The following is a 17412-nucleotide window of genomic DNA, read 5'->3' on the forward strand; positions in this document are numbered from 1 at the left end:
CGCGGGTCTTGGTTGCTGATAGTAACCGGGACCCCGCAGATACGAAGCGTGCTCAGCTTCTGAGCGTGCTTCACAGATCGGGAGCCGGCCATGGACGTAAATATACAGCCGTATAGCAAACCTATCCTGCTCTGGACAGTTTCTGACATGGACAGAGGTGTCAGACAGAAAAGAAATTCAAAAAGAAAAGAACTGCACGTGGAACATACAGCAGCTGATAAGTACTGGAAGGATTAAGATTTTTAAATAGAAGTAATTTACAAATCTGTAACTTTCTGGCACGAGTTGGTGATTAAAAAAAAAAAAAAAAATAGTTTTCCACAGGAGTAGCCCTTTAAAGGAAAATGGTCATCCTGTTCACCCACACTAAACCCAATTCAATAGGGTTATAGTGTGGGTGAAAAGGATGTGACCATTTTTCCTTTAAGCTACTTGTACATTATTAATTTTATTAATCAGTTATGTTTATCTGATTGCTATGGGCAACTAGTTAACATTTTCCTCTGCACAGAGGAGAAATTTGTTCCAATGTGTATAAAATCTGCCCCCCAAAAAATCCTTTTTTCAGTGTGGTTTATTTTAAATAAGCTGAAAATAACCTTTTTCTAAAACATATATACTTTAATGGTATGCTTTAAAAATGAGAATAACTAAAGCAAAAATAATCTATAATTTGTGACCTATAAGTGAAAAAATATATAATAACGAGACACAGGTCCTATGCCGCCGGTGATTAAGGAGTGCGCTTATCGTGGCGCGCGGTATCCATTGTTGGTACAAGGCGGGCATGAGATAGTGTTTCTTCTATGAAGATGCAGTACAATAGACTGTCCATTGTTTATCGGCCATGAGAGTGGTGTCAATCAAGTTATGGCACCTACTGCATCAGAGACAATCTAAAAACACCAGAGACAAGTTTATTTTTATGACTGTTGATTGTATCCTATTAGTTCCTTGAGAAACCCCACAAGTTGGGGGGGAAACGCGTCGGAACGGATACCAAATTGTAACATTTTATCTTATCACCTTTCTCACGTGGTGTGGGGAGAGGTCCTAGATTATGAGTAGCACCATTGAGTATATATGAGAATGTATTTAATTGTACCACTGACATATCCGCAGTGACTGACAATTGTGGTAATAGGTACATTATCTCTCTCATAGGGTGCTGTCTATCTAACAATAGGACCTGTGTCTCGTTATTATATATTTTTTCACTTATAGGTCACAAATTATAGTTTATTTTTGCTTTAGTTATTCTCATTTTTAAAGCATACCATTAAAGTATATATGTTTTAGAAAAAGGTTATTTTCAGCTGCTGTACATAGAGAGGAACCTTTAATCTGATAGTTTTTTGTTGCTGTGAAAAATGGTTTATTTTAAATAACCCAAAAATGTGTTTTGTGGTGGTTTCAAACAAAAGCCTATTTAAAAAAAGTGGAGTGGAGTTTTCTTTGTGGGCTTAAATTCCCTACAATTTTTTTCCACAGTTTCACTAAGGTTTCCCTACATTTTACTTTATTTTTTTTTTTATTTTTTTTTTTACACGTGCTCTGATTTTTTTTTTCCAGCTAAAATACACAACATTTTCTGTGGAAACTAAAGTAAATATGTTGGTTTTTTGTTAGTGTCGGACACGCCCACTTTTCCCAATGCCCACGCCCCCTTTTCAGGTTTTCTCAGTAAAATGGAGTTAGTTGGGTTTTTTCAATTTTGGCGCAGACAGAATTTCTGGCGCACAACCCAACAAAACATGTCTGGTTTACAATAGTAAATGAGGGTCAATGTTTTTAGGAGAAAAAAATGCATGGTTTTGCCTTGTTGGAAGCCGTAGATTTTTTTGTGAAATAAGTGTCATTACAAAGTACAACTGGTCCGGCATTAAACAAGCCCTCATGTGGCCTTCTTAGTGGAAATTTGAGTTACAGCTATTCAGAGAGAAAAAAAATACTGTAAACCACAAAAATGTAAAATCACTGTCATTAAGGGGTTAGCAATAAATCTGATAAGAATTTTAATGCTTGAACAACTTGCCAAACAAGCTTTGTTGTAGTAGGACCATATTACATGGTACTATTCAGTAAAAGAGTGCCAATCTAGAACATAGGCACTCATATCAGACAGGAGCCGAGTTGTGTAAGGGTGCATTCACACCACATTTTGTACATACGGGTGCCTGATCCGGCGGAGGGAGGGGCAAACCGGGCGTTCCCGTACCCCGGCTGGATCAGCCCTTGACTCAATTTACTTTAATGATCCGACCGGAGTCAAACGGTGACTGCGGTCGGCTCAGTTTTGACCCGTATACTACGGTTTTAGGTCCGGTCCAAAACCGCATACGGGTCAAAACTGAGCCAACCGCAGTCATCGTTAGACTCCGGTTGGATCATTAAAGTAAATGGAGTCACGGGCTGATCCAGCCGGGGTACGAGAGCACCCGGTATGTAGCGCATATATAATCCTGCAATATTAGAATATTTAAACACAAAGCAAAAAGACAAAGAGCAATTGCTACTGAAAAAATACTCAATATATTGTCACCCGGAATTTCTCAAGGGATGCTACTGGGTGACGAACGTACGTTGGGACCGTGTGGACAAGTGCTAACCATGGGTAAGTGAGGAGGTCTTGCATCATCTGACGGTCTATTTAGGATGCAGTGTATTATGCACTATGGAGCAGCTAGCATAGACTGTTAGGGGCTGGCAGTTTGAACCCCCTTTGCTTTACACTGCATACCACATAGAGACTTTAACTATTGCTTCCACCTCACTTGTTATACTGTTTACTATTACGACTGGTACATTTTCCACTTGTCTCACCAACGTATTAGGGTTGATTCTGTTCATACTCATTTTATTGCTTTATACACTGCAGTTGGTATTTTGTCTCATTACTTTTTAGTCACATATGTTGACCTATTTAATGTATTGTATTCTAATAAAACTTTTAGTATTTTTATTCAGTAGCAATTGCTCTTAGTCTTTTTGCTTTGTGTTCAAGTTAGTTATGGCGCTATACTGATTTACTATTGGTTAGATCCTCAGCATTAGTACGTATAAAATGTGTATTGCAGAATACACTAGCATTTTGATACTGTACTGTCTTGTGTCTAATATTAGAATATTGCATTCAAATAAGTTTTTTGACTGTAACCCATTTCATTCCATTGTGTGAGCTCCACAGAGAAAATCTGCCATGTATTGGGTATTTCTTCTTCCCTTTTTTTTTTCCCCTCGAAATGTCTGTCATAGAATTTGCATTGAATAGTCTGTGTAAACATAGCCTAATGGTGAACCTGGATTCAGTTTCCTGTATTCTGTTGAATTATTAAACTATTTAATATCTAGAAATTTATTTTTTCCTCATTTTAGGTGCAGATTCAGTCAAATGTTGCACCCTATATTTGAGGAAGCTTCAAATATCATTAAAGAAGAATATCCTGACAAAAATAAAGTTGTATTTGCCAGAGTGGACTGTGATCAGCATTGTAAGTGGCAGCTTCATTATTTCAATATACCATTTTTCTAATTTTATTTAAATTTTGTACTATTTTTTTACTTATATGGGTTGTGTTAGCAATTAAGTATATGGAAATAAAAAAGGAAACTGTCAATTGCTAAAGGGTAACCCCATGTAAATAAGCTTATATGACAAGGAATGCTCCTCCTGAATCTCTTCACAGTTGCTCTTTGCTCTGGCTAGTAGTAAACAGGACAGCAGTGAAGAAGCTTTAAAAAGCTATAAAGAAAAATGTAAAATGTGTTAAAAAAAAAAAAAAAAAAAACAGATAAAAGCTGCAAAAATAGAGATAAAGACTCCTTGCCAAAGAGAGTAAAACTAACCCCAAATTGTTCTTTAACTATATAAATGGCAAAAAGATCAAAATTGAAAGAGTAGGCCCTTTAAAAAAATGAGTAAGAAATTAGACTGGATCAGGAAAAAGCTAATATTATTAAAAAAAATTCTTCTCCACTGTATTCACCGAGGAAAATAAAATGCCAGGTGAAATACAGCGAGATAAGGTAAACTCCCCAGTATAGGTCAACTGTCCTAACCCAGGAAGTAGTACAGTGCTGCCTACAAAAAATCTAAATGGACAAATCACCAGGTCCAGATCGCATTCCACTCTCATGTTCAAAGGAATTAAATATTAAAAATAGGGAGTCTGACAGGGAAGGTTCCCCAGGACTGGTGCATAGCAAATGTGGTGACAATATTTAAAAAGGGGTCAAAAGGTGACCCCGGGTATTATAGACCTGTTAGTTTAACCTCGGTTGTATGTAAATTGTTTGAGGGTTTTCTAAGAGATGCTATTTTGGAGTATCTTGATAAAAATAAATGTATGACCCCATATCAGCATGGGTTTATGAGGGATCGGTCCTGTCAAACTAATCTGATCAGCTTTTATGAGGAGGTGAGCTCCAGACTGGACCAGGGGCAATCGCTGGATGTCATAAATCTGGATTTTTCCTAAAGCATTTGATACAGTGCCACATAAAAGATTGGTGCATAAAATGAGAAGGATTGGGCTGGGGGAGAATGTGGGTAAGTAACTGACTCAGTGATAGGAAACAGAGGGTGGTTATTAATGGTACTTATTCTGATTGGGTGACTGTTACTAGTGGGGTACCACAGGGGTCAATCTTGGGTTCTATTTAATATATTTATTAATGACCTTGTAGAGGGGTTGAATAGTAAAGTAGCAATATTTGCAGATGATACTAAACTCTGTAAAGTGGTCAACACAATATAGGACAGTGCACTGTTGCAAATGAATCTGGATAGGTTGGAGGTTTGGGCTGGGAAATGGCAGATGAGGTTAAACACTGATAATTGTAAGGTAATGCACATGGGGAGGAAAAATCCAGGCTGGGATTATGTATTAAATGGGAGAACACTTGGGACGACTGTCATGGAAAAGGACTTGGGAGTCTTAGTTAACAGTAAATTTAGCTGTAGTGACCAGTGTCGAGCAGCTGCGGCCAAGGCAAATAAAATCATGGGGTGCATCAATAGGGGCATAGATGCCCACGACAAGGAAATAATTCTACCGCTGTACAAATTACTAGTCAGACCACACATAGAATACTGTGTACAGTACTGGGCACCAGTGTACAAGAAAGATATAGTGGAGCTGGAGAGGGTTCAAAGACGGGCAACCAGAGTAATATGGGGAATGGGAGGATTACAGTACCCAGAAAGATTATCAGAATTAGGGTTATTTAGTTTAGAAAAAAGAAGGCTTAGGGGAGACCTAATAACTATGTATAAATATATCAGGGGACCATACAGAGATCTCGCCCATGATCTATTTATACCCAGGACTGTATCAATAACAAGGGGGCGTCCTCTACGTTTAGAGGAAAGAAGGTTTCTACACCAGCTCTGACAGGGATTCTTTACTATTAGGGCAGTGAGACTATGGAACTCTGTCAGAGGAAGTGGTCATGGTGAACTCTGTAAAAGAGTTCCAAAGGGGTCTGGATGCATTTTTGGAGAGTAACAATGTCGCTGGTTATGTATACTAGATTTATAGGGACAGAACGTTGTTGTTTTTTCTGACTGCCATATTGGAGTCAGGAAGGAATTTTAACCTCTAGTATGAGGGTTTCTTGCCTTCCTCTGGATCAACTCAGTAGGGACTCATTAGGGATATAGGTTGAACTTGATGGATTCTGGTCTTTTTTCAACCTTAGGAACCATGTTACAATGTTGGGCCCCCAAGTGCCTTTCAATGAGACATATTGACAAGGGTTGTCACTCTAAAACACTGACAGTTATTTCAAATATTAAGGCAGTATAGATGGCCGATATTTGGTTATGAACAAGGCCTTTTAAAGTTTGGCCTTCATTTAGCATACCGCCCTCTTCAATGACCCAGGTGTAGCATGGAAGTTTTTATGCCTTGGCTGAAATTTTTTTTTTAATTAAGTCCTAAATTCCCATTAGTCTGCAATATTTTATAATAAATAGTAGTTTGGGCATCACCTTGGAAAATCTAATGAGGTTTTCTTTGACATAAAAGAATTACCCCGATCCAATACCTGCTATAGATATCGATGGGAAAAAATTCATGCTGAATAAAATATCTGGTGAAACTTGGCCCCAACATTTTCTAGTTGTCAGTTACATTGTGCACAATTTTCTCCATTCTCTGCCATCCCACTGCACATAATTTTCTATGGTTTACCTTGGTATCAAATGTAAACTGTAGATGAAATCTCTACCAGCTCAAAGAATCTTTTAGCGAAGGTGCAAAGACGGCCTCAGATGTGCAGGGATTTATATAGAGGCGAGCGCCTGTACGTAAATCCAGTGAGTCCCACGCGCTGGTGTGAGATAGTTTTAACGGAAAGGAAGGCACTCACTGTTTTCTTCTGCCAAGTGTAACGTGTTTATTAACACAGTGCAAGTAGATGCTTTTCGGCCAAAACCGTTCTCAGTCTGAGAAAGGCTTTGGCCGAAATGCATCTACTTGTACTTGCACTGTATTACTAAACACGTTACACTTGGCAGAAGAAAACAGTGATTGCCAGGATTTCTTTCTTTTCCGTGTATTGCCTTCCGTGTGCACCACTATGGGTCTCGAGTGCCGTCTCTACCTGTTGTCATGAGATTGTTTTAATACCGACATATAAATGCCCTTCTTAACTCCACAGCTCTGTTATTTTTCACAAATATTTGCAGGACTTGCGTTTAGTGAAAAATGTGTACATTTTAGGTATTTGTAATCTTTCTAAATTTACTCTCAATGTATAGCGGACATAGCACAAAGATATCGGATAAGCAAGTATCCCACATTGAAGATGTTTAGAAATGGAATGATGATGAAGAGAGAATATAGAGGTCAACGTTCAGTAACTGCAATTGCAGACTACATTAGACAACAAAAAAGTGATCCAATACGGACAATTGGAGATTTGGAGGAACTGAAAACCATTGATGTAAGTATTTTTCAGGGAGTAGTAGATTTTTTATATTTTATGTACCCCCACAAGAGTAGTTCACATGACATTTGAATGCATACGTCCTAGCGATCTCCGTCACTGCTGCGGGCAGTGCAGGAGATCAGCCACAGGACCTGGCTGTTAATCACAGCCGGAGTCCCGCCGCAGCTGCCGGAGCCGCGATCGTGCCGGTCCCGACTGCATCTATGATATTGACAAGGGGCAGCGCTCTCCCCATGTTCAGCAACGGCAACACCGCGATAAGATCGCGGGTCGCAGTTGGTTGCTATGGCAGCAGGAGGTCAGTTCATGACCTCCTGTCTGCCTGCTACGGAAGCTTGTGAGATCCAGCCAGAGGCTGGATCGCACAGGCTGTAGTGTGTGCAGCTCATCGGGTCATACAAATGTATTGCAGCATAGTATAACCTGTAAAAAGTGTTAAAAAAAAAAAAGTAATAAAGCAAAGAATTCGCCAATTTTGGTACAAATAGCGGAATAAAAAGGTAGCACGTAGCACAAAAATTATACCAATAAAAAGTACAGCTCATCCCTTACTCAATGGTGTCAGACGTAAATTAAAAAAGTTACTGCTGTTGGAAAATGAATGTCAGAAAAATAATTTTGCTCAGAAAAGGAAAAAACATAGAAAGCTATATAAAATGGGTATCGCCATAATCGTACTGACCCACAGCATAAATATATCACTTTTACCGCACAGTGTACACCATTAAAAAAAAATCTAAATATTGTGAAAAAATTTCTTGCGTTTTTGCGTTTTTCACAAAAAATGCTGCATGTGTCAACAAAAATGCACCACTTGTATTGCGTACAAGATGTCATGGAAAAAACTAGCTTAGAGTCGCTCTGCTCGGAAAAAGCGTTATAAAGTTATTACCATTTAAAGAGATACATGTCAAATAAAAAGAGCCTGGTCATTGAGGTAAAAAAAAATGGGTCCGTCCTTAAGGTGTTAAAGGAGTACTCCGGTGGGCATTTACCGTATTTATCGGGGTATACCACGCACCGGCCTATACTATAACACGCACCCTCATTTTACCAAGGATATCTGGGTAAAAAAAAGTTTTTTACCCAAATATCCATGGTAAAATGAGGGTGCGTGTATACCCCGATACACCCCCAGGAAAGGCAGGGGGAGAGAGGCCGTCGCTGCCCGCTTCTCTCCCCCTGCCTTTCCTGGGGTCTAGAGCCCTGCTGCCGGCCCTTCTCTCCCCCAGGCAATCGGTGCCGCTGCCCGTGCTGTCCCCCTGACTATCGGTGCCATCGCCCCATTGCCGGCGCCGATAGCCAGGGGGAGAGAAGCGGCGCCGACAGCCAGGGGGAGAGAAGGGGCAGCGGCACCCATTGCCGGCGCCGCTGCCCCGTTGCCTCCCCCCATCCCCGGTGGCATAATTACCTCCAGTGTGCGTCCCCTGCCTCGTTGCTATGCGCTGCACAGCGCGGCGCATGACGTCAGTGCGCCGCGCCGTGCATAGCAGCGATGCAGGAAACGCACGCCGGAGGCCTGCAGCAGCGCGGACCCGACCCCGACCCCGGCAACCGATAGTCAGGGGGACAGAACGGGCAGCGGCGCCGATAGCCAGGGGGAGAGAAGGGCCGGCAGCAGGGCTCTAGACCCCAGGAAAGGCAGGGGGAGAGAAGCGGGCAGCGATGGCCTCTCTCCCCCTGCCTTTCCTGGGGGTGTATCAGCGTATAACACGCACATAGACTTTAGGCTAAAAAATTTAGCCTAAAAAGTGCGTGTTATACGCCGATAAATACGGTATTTTTTATTATTTTTTTAAATGAACTGGTGCCAGAAAGTTACAGCTTTGTAAATTACTTCTATTAAAAAATCTTTACCCTTCCAGTACTTTTGAGCTGCTGTATGCTACAGAGGAAATTCTTTTCTTTTTGAATTTCTTTTGTCTTGTCCAGTGCTCTCTGATGACCCCTCTGTCCATGTCAGGAACTGTCCAGAGCAGCATAGGTTTGCAATGGGGATTTTCTCCTGCTCTGGACAATTCCTGATACAGGCATCAGGTGTCAGCAGAGAGCACTGTGGACAAGACAAGAAGAAATTCAAAAAGAAAATAAATTCCTCTGTAGCATACAGCTGCTATAAGATACTGGAAGGGTAAAGATTTTTTAAAAGTAATTTACAAATCTGTTTAACTTTCTGGCACCAGTTGATAAAAAAAATAATAATAATAATAATTTTTCCCCCGGAGTACTCATTTTAAGAGTGGTGCTGATTCCAATGCAGTTTTTCCTATGTGGCCGTAAATCAAAATATGCAAATAAGGCGCTTTGGTGCACAAGGGTTTTCCCAGCCACCTTGTGCCATCTGACTCTTGTGCAATGTCGACTACATATATATTTTTGGACCTGAGCTCCATTTTATACATTTTAACATTTGACCTACACATAATTTTTTAAAAGTTAATATACAGGGTGGGCCATTTATATGAATACACCTTAATAAAATGGGAATGGTTGGTGATATTAACTTCCTGTTTGTGGCACATTAGTATATGTGAGGGGGGAAACTTTTCAAGATGGGTAGTGACCATGGCGGCCATTTTGAAGTCGGCCATTTTGAATCCAACTTTAGTTTTTTCAATAGGAAGAGGGTCATGTGACACATCAAACTTATTGGGAATTTCACAAGAAAAACAATGATGTGCTTGATTTTAACATAACTCTATTCTTTCATGCGTTATTTAAAAGTTTCTGACCACTTGTAATATGTGTTCAATGTGCTGCCCATTGTGTTGGATTGTCAATGCAACTCTCTTCTCCCACTCTTCACACACTGATAGCAACACCGCAGGAGAAATGCTAGCACAGGCTTCCAGTATCCGTAGTTTCAGGTGCTGCACATCTCGTATCTTCACAGCATAGACAATTGCCTTCAGATGACCCCAAAGATTAAAGTCTTAGGCAGTCAGATCGGGAGACCTTGGGGGCCATTCAACTGGCCCACGACGACCAATCCACTTTCCAGGAAACTGTTCATCTAGGAATGCTCGGACCTGACACCCATAATGTGGTGGGGCACCATCTTGCTGGAAAAACTCAGGGAACGTGCCAGCTTCAGTGCATAAAGAGGGAAACACATCATCATGTAGAAATTTTGCATATCCAGTGGCCTTGAGGTTTCCATTGATGAAGAATGGCCCCACTATCTTTGTACCCCATATACCACACCATACCATCAATTTTTGTGTTCCAACAGTCTTGGAGGGATCTATCCAATGTGGGTTAGTGTCAGACCAATAGCGGTGGTTTTGTTTAACTTCACCATTCACATAAAAGTTTGCCTCCTCACAGAACAAAATCTTCTGCGTAAACTGAGGGTCCTGTTCCAATTTTTGTTTTGCCCATTCTGCAGCACCTGAAACGATGGATACTGGAAGCCCGTGCTAGCATTTCTCCTGCAGTGTTGCTATTGGTGTGTGAAGAGTGGGAGAAGAGGGTGGCATTGACAATCCCAACACAATGGGCAACACATTGAACACATTTTATTAGTGGTTAGTAAATAACTCATGAAAGAATAAAGTTAGGTTAAAACCAAGCACATCATTGATTTTCTTGTGAAATTCCCAATAAGTTTGATGTGTCACATGACCCTCTTCCTATTGAAAAAACAAAAGTTGGATTCAAAATGGCCAACTTCAAAATGGCCGCCATGGTCACCACCCATCTTCAAAAGTTTCCCCCCTCACATATACTAATGTGCCACAAACAGGAAGTTAATATCACCAACCATTCCCATTTTATTAAGGTGTATCCATATAAATGGCCCACCCTGTATATTAATTATAGATATGTTCCACTCACGTGATCACCATCATCACAGGTCCTTCAGCCACATTCTCTTCTATTCTGCACTGGTGATCTTCGACCAGGTACTACTCTTTATCTGCTTCATGCTGAAGAAGTGGAGGTCACATGTTCCCTGTATAGAGCCAAGCTGGGCAGGCAGAAGAGTGCATCTAGGGGCTGTAATCCCCCCCCCCCCCCCCATGAACCAAAAGCACCATATTCACATATTTGGATTTTTGGGCCTAATTTGGGACTGGAGCCATATATGGGGGAAAAAGGTAAACAATGGCCCTCATTTACTATTCTAAACCAGACTTGTTTTGTCAGGTTTTTTTGGCGCATCTTTGTCTGCGACATGTCGCAGACATCGTGCGCCAGTCTGCAACACGATGCAACATTTTTTTCCCGACGGACCCGATGTGGATTCTCCCAAACCCGAAAAAGGGGCGTAACTCGACATTTCTGAGCTTTCCTATGTATTTATAAAGGTTTCCAACCCGAATTTGTTGAATTGTTGTGGATTTTTTCCCGACAACTCAGGAGTTGGAAACCAAAACCAACAAAACCCACGTGCACAAACAGGATGCGACATAATAATAAATACCAGGGGAAAAAAGCAGTCAGGTAAGAAAGCAAGATAGACTTACAACCCGATTTTCTAAGAAAATGAGGGCCAATGTTGGAATAAGTGGCAGACTCACTAGAACCCTGTACCAGCAGGTGACACTGACGGATTCTGTGTCCCCTGTTTAAATGAACCAGTCGTCAAGCATGAATTCTGCTTCTCAATAGAATTGTAAAACACCCAGTGAGTTCTGTGCACAAGCTCTATTCTAATTAGCAGGACTCATTCACAGAACTAATTAGGTGTTATATGGTTGCCTCAGCAACTTATATGCCCAGTGTGAGCTGCATCTTTCCACCTCAAACTGAGGAGAGCACACCGGACCCCACCACTAAAGTGACACTTCAACAAGTAAATGACAAATGTTGACACTTGCAACCTCCAATAGCAAAAAAAAGTATTGCTCACCTCTACCGTGCATGTGAATACGGTCTTCTTTAACCATTAGCAGGCAGAATCCAAAAGCAGAAAGGTGAAATCACAGCACTGGCAGTTAAAAAAAAAATCACCTTTATTCCATCATCTTATAAAATCATGATACAAAAACAAAGTGTGGTGCAGAAAACATAGGGCAAGACCATGGTGAGTTGTTCCTCCTACTGATCTGTTTCTGCCCTACCACCATTGATTTTTATTTTTTTTAACTGCCAGTGCTTGTGATTTTCCCCTTTTCACTTGCAACCTCCACACCTACATTACTTACTAATTTTGCCATGCTCTGGGTTACGCCATAGTGAGTGGCTGTTCTGGTGATATTCCTTTTATGGTGCCCTTTCCCATTTCTGTTGTTGGCTTCTTATAATCTAGAATAATCTTTTTATAGCGCCAACATATTCTGCAGCACTCTTACAATTAGGGTAAAACATGAAACTGCATGAACCAGTCACCAACCATTATGTACAGTGTGTGTATAGATAAAGTGCTTGGAGTGTGGGGATCTTGTTAAATACAGGGGTGAGGGTGAGTAGTAAAAGGACCTATTAGTCAATGTGCTAGACCTGAGGACATATTCACACACAGGTTTTTTTCAAGATGTATTTTGAGATTTAAAACGGTCATACTATGCCTCTGGATACGCCTGTTTTTCTATCTTTTTTTTTTCTCTTCTCCATTAAATTCAGTGGGAAAATGCTGCATGGTTTACTTTTTTCTTAGCCTTAATTATGGCCGTAAAAAGAAGTACCAAACCTGTTTTGGGTATATATAACTGCAGATGATTTCTATAAAAAGGACATACAATTTTCTTATGACGTATATTAGAAAAGTTAATGTACAGCAAACAAAAGTTTTTCAATCAGACGGTGCCCATTTATACTGCAAGCAGAATCTGATTTTGAATAAAGCGGTCCAAAAAGCAATTCATTATCACAAAAAAAAAATGTAAAAAAAAAAAGTCTTGACACTTTGTTTCGTTTTTGCTTGTAATAATTAAATTTTGTCATGGCAGAGAAGATAAGATCGCATCACTGAGTCATAAATGAATTTTGATCCTCAAAATGCATGGTGTAAACATATTAGGACATATAAGACCATGTTCACACTGCGTAATTTGTGCAGAATGTCCACAGAAACCAATTTTGAGAATTTGCAAAATCCCTCTGACCCTATACAGGGTGTTTTTTGCCTGTTCAGCTCATTATCACCCTGTAGGTAGGACCCTAAAGCTATGTTCATATGGCAGATTTTCCAGTGAATTCAGTGTGATTCTGCTGTGCACATGGCAGCACTTTCTGATGTGGAAATTTTGATTCTGCTGTCCGCAGAAAGAATGGACATTGGTCAATTTTTTCTGCGGACTCCTCACGGAATGCATTGCTATGAGACTGCACATTCCCATGCGGTCTGCAGAATGTCTGAACTGAGAGTTTCCATGCGGACATTCTGCTATGTATACCCGGCCTAAGATGTGTTTATAGGGCAAGCTTAAAATGATGAATGTTGGGAAGAAAGTGGGAGGTTTCAGTTTATGAAGGTTATTTAATTTTACTTAAATCATTAGCAGAACACAGTGCATGGGTGTGGTGGAGACTCAGGGAGGTGCAGCATTGTGGAAATTCTACTTGCATACAAATATGATAGATTAATTATAGTTGGGTATTGCATTTATTCACATAGAAAAACTTAATCTACAAAAGTGTTCTATTAATCCTCAAGCCAACCAGAACAACCTGAAGAACAAGCTTTGCAAATATAAAGTTAGGCTGGGTTGATGCATGCAAATCTGGGGAAAACACTTTTGTTTTTAAACTGGAAAGACCTGCTTTGTAGAAACTAGCATCCTATCTGACATGGCATCTACAGAGTGTTTATACAAAGACAGCCCTTACTGAAATAACTAGACTGATGCAAATCTGCTGTATCTGCAGTGCAAAAGCAATAAAGCACAAAGATGCAGTAACATTCTGTACTGCAACTTGGAATTAAGTGTTTTGAAAAAAATCTATGGACAGTGTAATATTTACTGTACTTATCAAATTGTTTGCACTCACTAGTTGCTATGCTTGAATATGCAAAGAAAGATGGGTGTTTTTGTAAAAAAAATTATTTTAAAGATGATGTGGCTGTCATTTAGATGTCCCATGATACCAGATTACTAATATTGCTGGTGGGGAATTCATGACAGTTGTCAAACACAAAGACTGCCTTTGTCACCGTAAGCAGTCACAGTGCGGTTTTCATTTTTTTTTTAAAGTGCTTTTGAAAAATGAAAGCTGTGCTTTGATTGCTAGGGGCACCAAAGAAAATTTTTCTAAAAGACCCTTTTTATGAGAGCTGTCCCTTGTATACAGTGGATAGTTTCTATTAAAGTATCTGCAAAAAACAACAAAATAGTTATATTTACTCTACCCAAAGTGTATTGTTTAAGAAGTACTAAAAGGAAGTTAAGAATTGTTGAGGAGGATGCCATCTTCCTCAGGCTTCCTACCTGCAGCTGGTGAGTGGTCCTGCAGGGGAAGGATCACAGCCCAAACCTCTCTCGGTTATTCCAGCGTCTTGTTGCTGCTAGAGAGCCTGACCTCTCCCTCTGCTCCAACCCCTGCTGCCTCTGCTCTCCTGCGCTCTGCAGCCTGAATCACATGTGGGGTGCAGTATCTTCTGGCGGACTTACCACGGGACAGCCTGCAATGACAGGAAGCACCGCTTCACTGCTCTGGCTACTACAGAAGGCTAGTTTCCCTAACCTGGTCCCCTGCTCCACTGTTCTGTTCTCCTACACAGAGCCAAAGCACAGTTACCCAGGAGGAGTGTATACAGTGTATACTTTGCTGTCTGCTGTGATCCTACAAGCATGGGGGGCTCTCATGGAGGAAATAAGAGGATAAGCCTTCCATGGATGACGTGTCTAGAAGGAGGAGGGCTCCTCTGATGAGTATAGGTCCCACTCCAGTAATTCGCCTAAGAGTGCTTCCAAGTCCAGTGCTCTGGTTTCCCAGGTGAAAGGCTAATGCCACTAAGAAGCTTACTCACTTCTCCAGTTCCCCAGAGTATCATGGTGACTTGTCGAACCATCCTCTCTCTGTTTGAGCATGGCTGGAACTTATAAAGCCTTCAATCTCCTGAACATTTTAAATAAATTTTAAATTAGAAAACACACTGCTGAGATGGAGCGGTGGGTTTTGGAGGTGGAGGATACTGTACACCCCCTACCCTTTCATATCCCTCCTCTACAATGGCAAGTTAGGGCTGCTGCTGATTGTGCGGATGACTTTGAAAATCATTTAAGATGAAACAGTATTCGTATTGTGGGCCTTCCGAAAAAAAGCTGAGGGAGCAGCTGCAGTCAACTTTCTTGAAAAGTGGTTCAAGGAGCTCCTTCCTGCATCCACCTTCTTCCCCTTCATCGTGGAGCAAACTCATTGGATCCCGGCCAAACTGAATCCTCCTGGGCGTTCCCCACCTGGCAAGATTGCTTAAATTGCTGTGACCATGATGCTATCCTTAGAGCGGTCTATGAAGGATGAGGTACTCTTCAATGACTGTAGTGTCCTTTTTTATCACGCTTTTTCTGTGGAGATCCGCAAGCAACGCACCCAATTTACAGATGCCCGGGCTAGTCTTTGGGGAAAAAGGCGACAAGTATGCTATGCTGTTTTCTGCTCTCCTTCAGGATGTTGTTGGTGCCAACACATTTTTCACTTCACTGGCATAGTCCTTACAGTGGATTGAGGCTGGCCATACAGTATCACATGTCTAAGCAGTACTGTGATTTCAAGACTGTTTTCTCTTCTTAAGGCTAATGCTACTCCTTCTGATTCTGATATGATGGGATGCATACAAGGCCACATTTCGAGAGGCTTTCATTGCGGGGGTTGGCAGGTCAGAGAGCCATAGGGAGGTGCAGAGACTGGGAAGTGCAGCTTGGGGAGGTTTTTAGAAATCCCATTCCGGAGACTGAACATGTTTGAGCTAAGGCGCAGAGGGCCCCTTTTTAATAGTGAAAAATAGTGGGTGCAGAGTTCAGGAAAAAAAACTGCGGACATTGAGACAGACTTATCTGAGTTCAGGAATAAGCATGGTCACCTTTTGGCATAACTTACAAGAACCATTGGACCCTTTACTTCCATTCCATGTATTTTGAAAGTGTACAAGGGGGCTGTCAATAACTGACCTGTACTAACAAGGTTTTCCAGGACTTCTACCGGGATCTGTCCTCTTCCTGAGGAGCTAAAGGAGGTTCAGGCTAATAGTTTAGAGAGCCATTTGAGACCTGCTGTTGGGGAAGACCCTGGGACTAGATGGTGGAGTCGTGGATGACTCAAATTGTGGTGAAATTTTAGTTTCTAGACTGCAGACTACGAACAGGGGATGTCTCCAATATTTATATGCGAGGTAAAAAAAAAAATTGTGGTCCTGTTAAAGCCTGGTAAGGGTCCATCCTTGCTGCATTCAAACAAATCAATTTCTTTTCTTAACTTTGATATAAAGGTATTGGCTAAAATACCTTGCCTGGTCAGAATGAATTAGGGAAAAGGAAAATGTAACACCCAGTGCCTGCATTTAAATATTGCTGATGCCACATTAGATACTTCCTGGGTTTATGCTTAATTTTGATGTCTATAAAGCATTTCTGTGGAATGGCAATGTCTTTGGAGCCTATTGGACCCTTTACGGTTTGGCCCTCAATTCCATGTGTGGGTTCATCTGTTGTATGGCTTGTATCCATACCAATTTAGATCTCTGAGCCTTTTTTCCTTTTGGTAAGGGAATGCGGCAGGGAGCCTATGGTTGTAGCCGCTCGGGCAACCCCCTCTGTGTTTGGTATCCCCCAAGGTGCTTTGGTAGGAAAAAATGTTCCTTATGTGCTGACTGCACCCTGGTATAATTGGTGGATGCTGAGCAATCCTTTTTTATTTTTAAATTTTTTTTTTTTTTTTTTTTTTTTTTTTTTACTCTTTTTGCTCCAGCCTCAGAAATGCACAGAGTTCCTGTTGACAGACTATCTGCAGAAAGACCAGAAAGGACTGTGGGAGTCAAACAGATTAGATACCTGGAGGTTGAGGTGACTCCTACATCCCTCTTAACTTAGACCCTCTCTTGATTAAAACCAAGCTGCAGCTCCAAACTTAATATGTTCTCTTGGGTACACCTGGGGCGAAAGAAGCGTCCGCAGTGACGAGAAACTAGTAGCCTATCAGTGGTGTGCCCCGCGTCTGAGAGCAGTGTCGGCTCTCGCTCCCCGCCACAGACTTGTATGTCTTAACATGCCTGCCGCAGTCTTTTTGTAATAAAACTCCTTATGGTGAAGCTGAAGTCCGGGTGAGTGTAACTTATTCCCGTCTTTGCTACATAATATTAATCTGTTCTCCCATTGTCATTAGTGAATAGTTAATATATTTAGGATGGCATCTCCCCAAATGTTTTTTTTTCATGTCTCCCCCGTGTTGGTGTGTGTGTGTGTGTGTGTTTGTGTGTTCTGTGCTTTATTATTGGGACCACAGGTTGTTTTTTTGTTGACTTCAGCCCCCTGCTAGAACCCCTGGCTGCCCCTCGGACCTTTGCCTGATACTTAA

The 17412-nt window shown here is 41.2% G+C and overlaps 1 protein-coding gene across 1 annotated transcript in view; it reads left to right on the plus strand.

Moving 5' to 3' along the window:
* Positions 1-17412, plus strand: part of ERP44 (endoplasmic reticulum protein 44) — a 104489-nt gene that overhangs the window by 68838 nt on the left and 18239 nt on the right. The window contains exons 4-5 of the mRNA XM_056520147.1: positions 3376-3491; positions 6764-6948. Coding sequence (XP_056376122.1) covers positions 3376-3491; positions 6764-6948 — 301 coding nt within the window. The remainder of the gene's footprint in view (positions 1-3375; positions 3492-6763; positions 6949-17412) is intronic.

This window comes from Hyla sarda, chromosome 5, assembly GCF_029499605.1.
Source record: "Hyla sarda isolate aHylSar1 chromosome 5, aHylSar1.hap1, whole genome shotgun sequence".
Lineage (NCBI taxonomy): Eukaryota > Metazoa > Chordata > Amphibia > Anura > Hylidae > Hyla > Hyla sarda.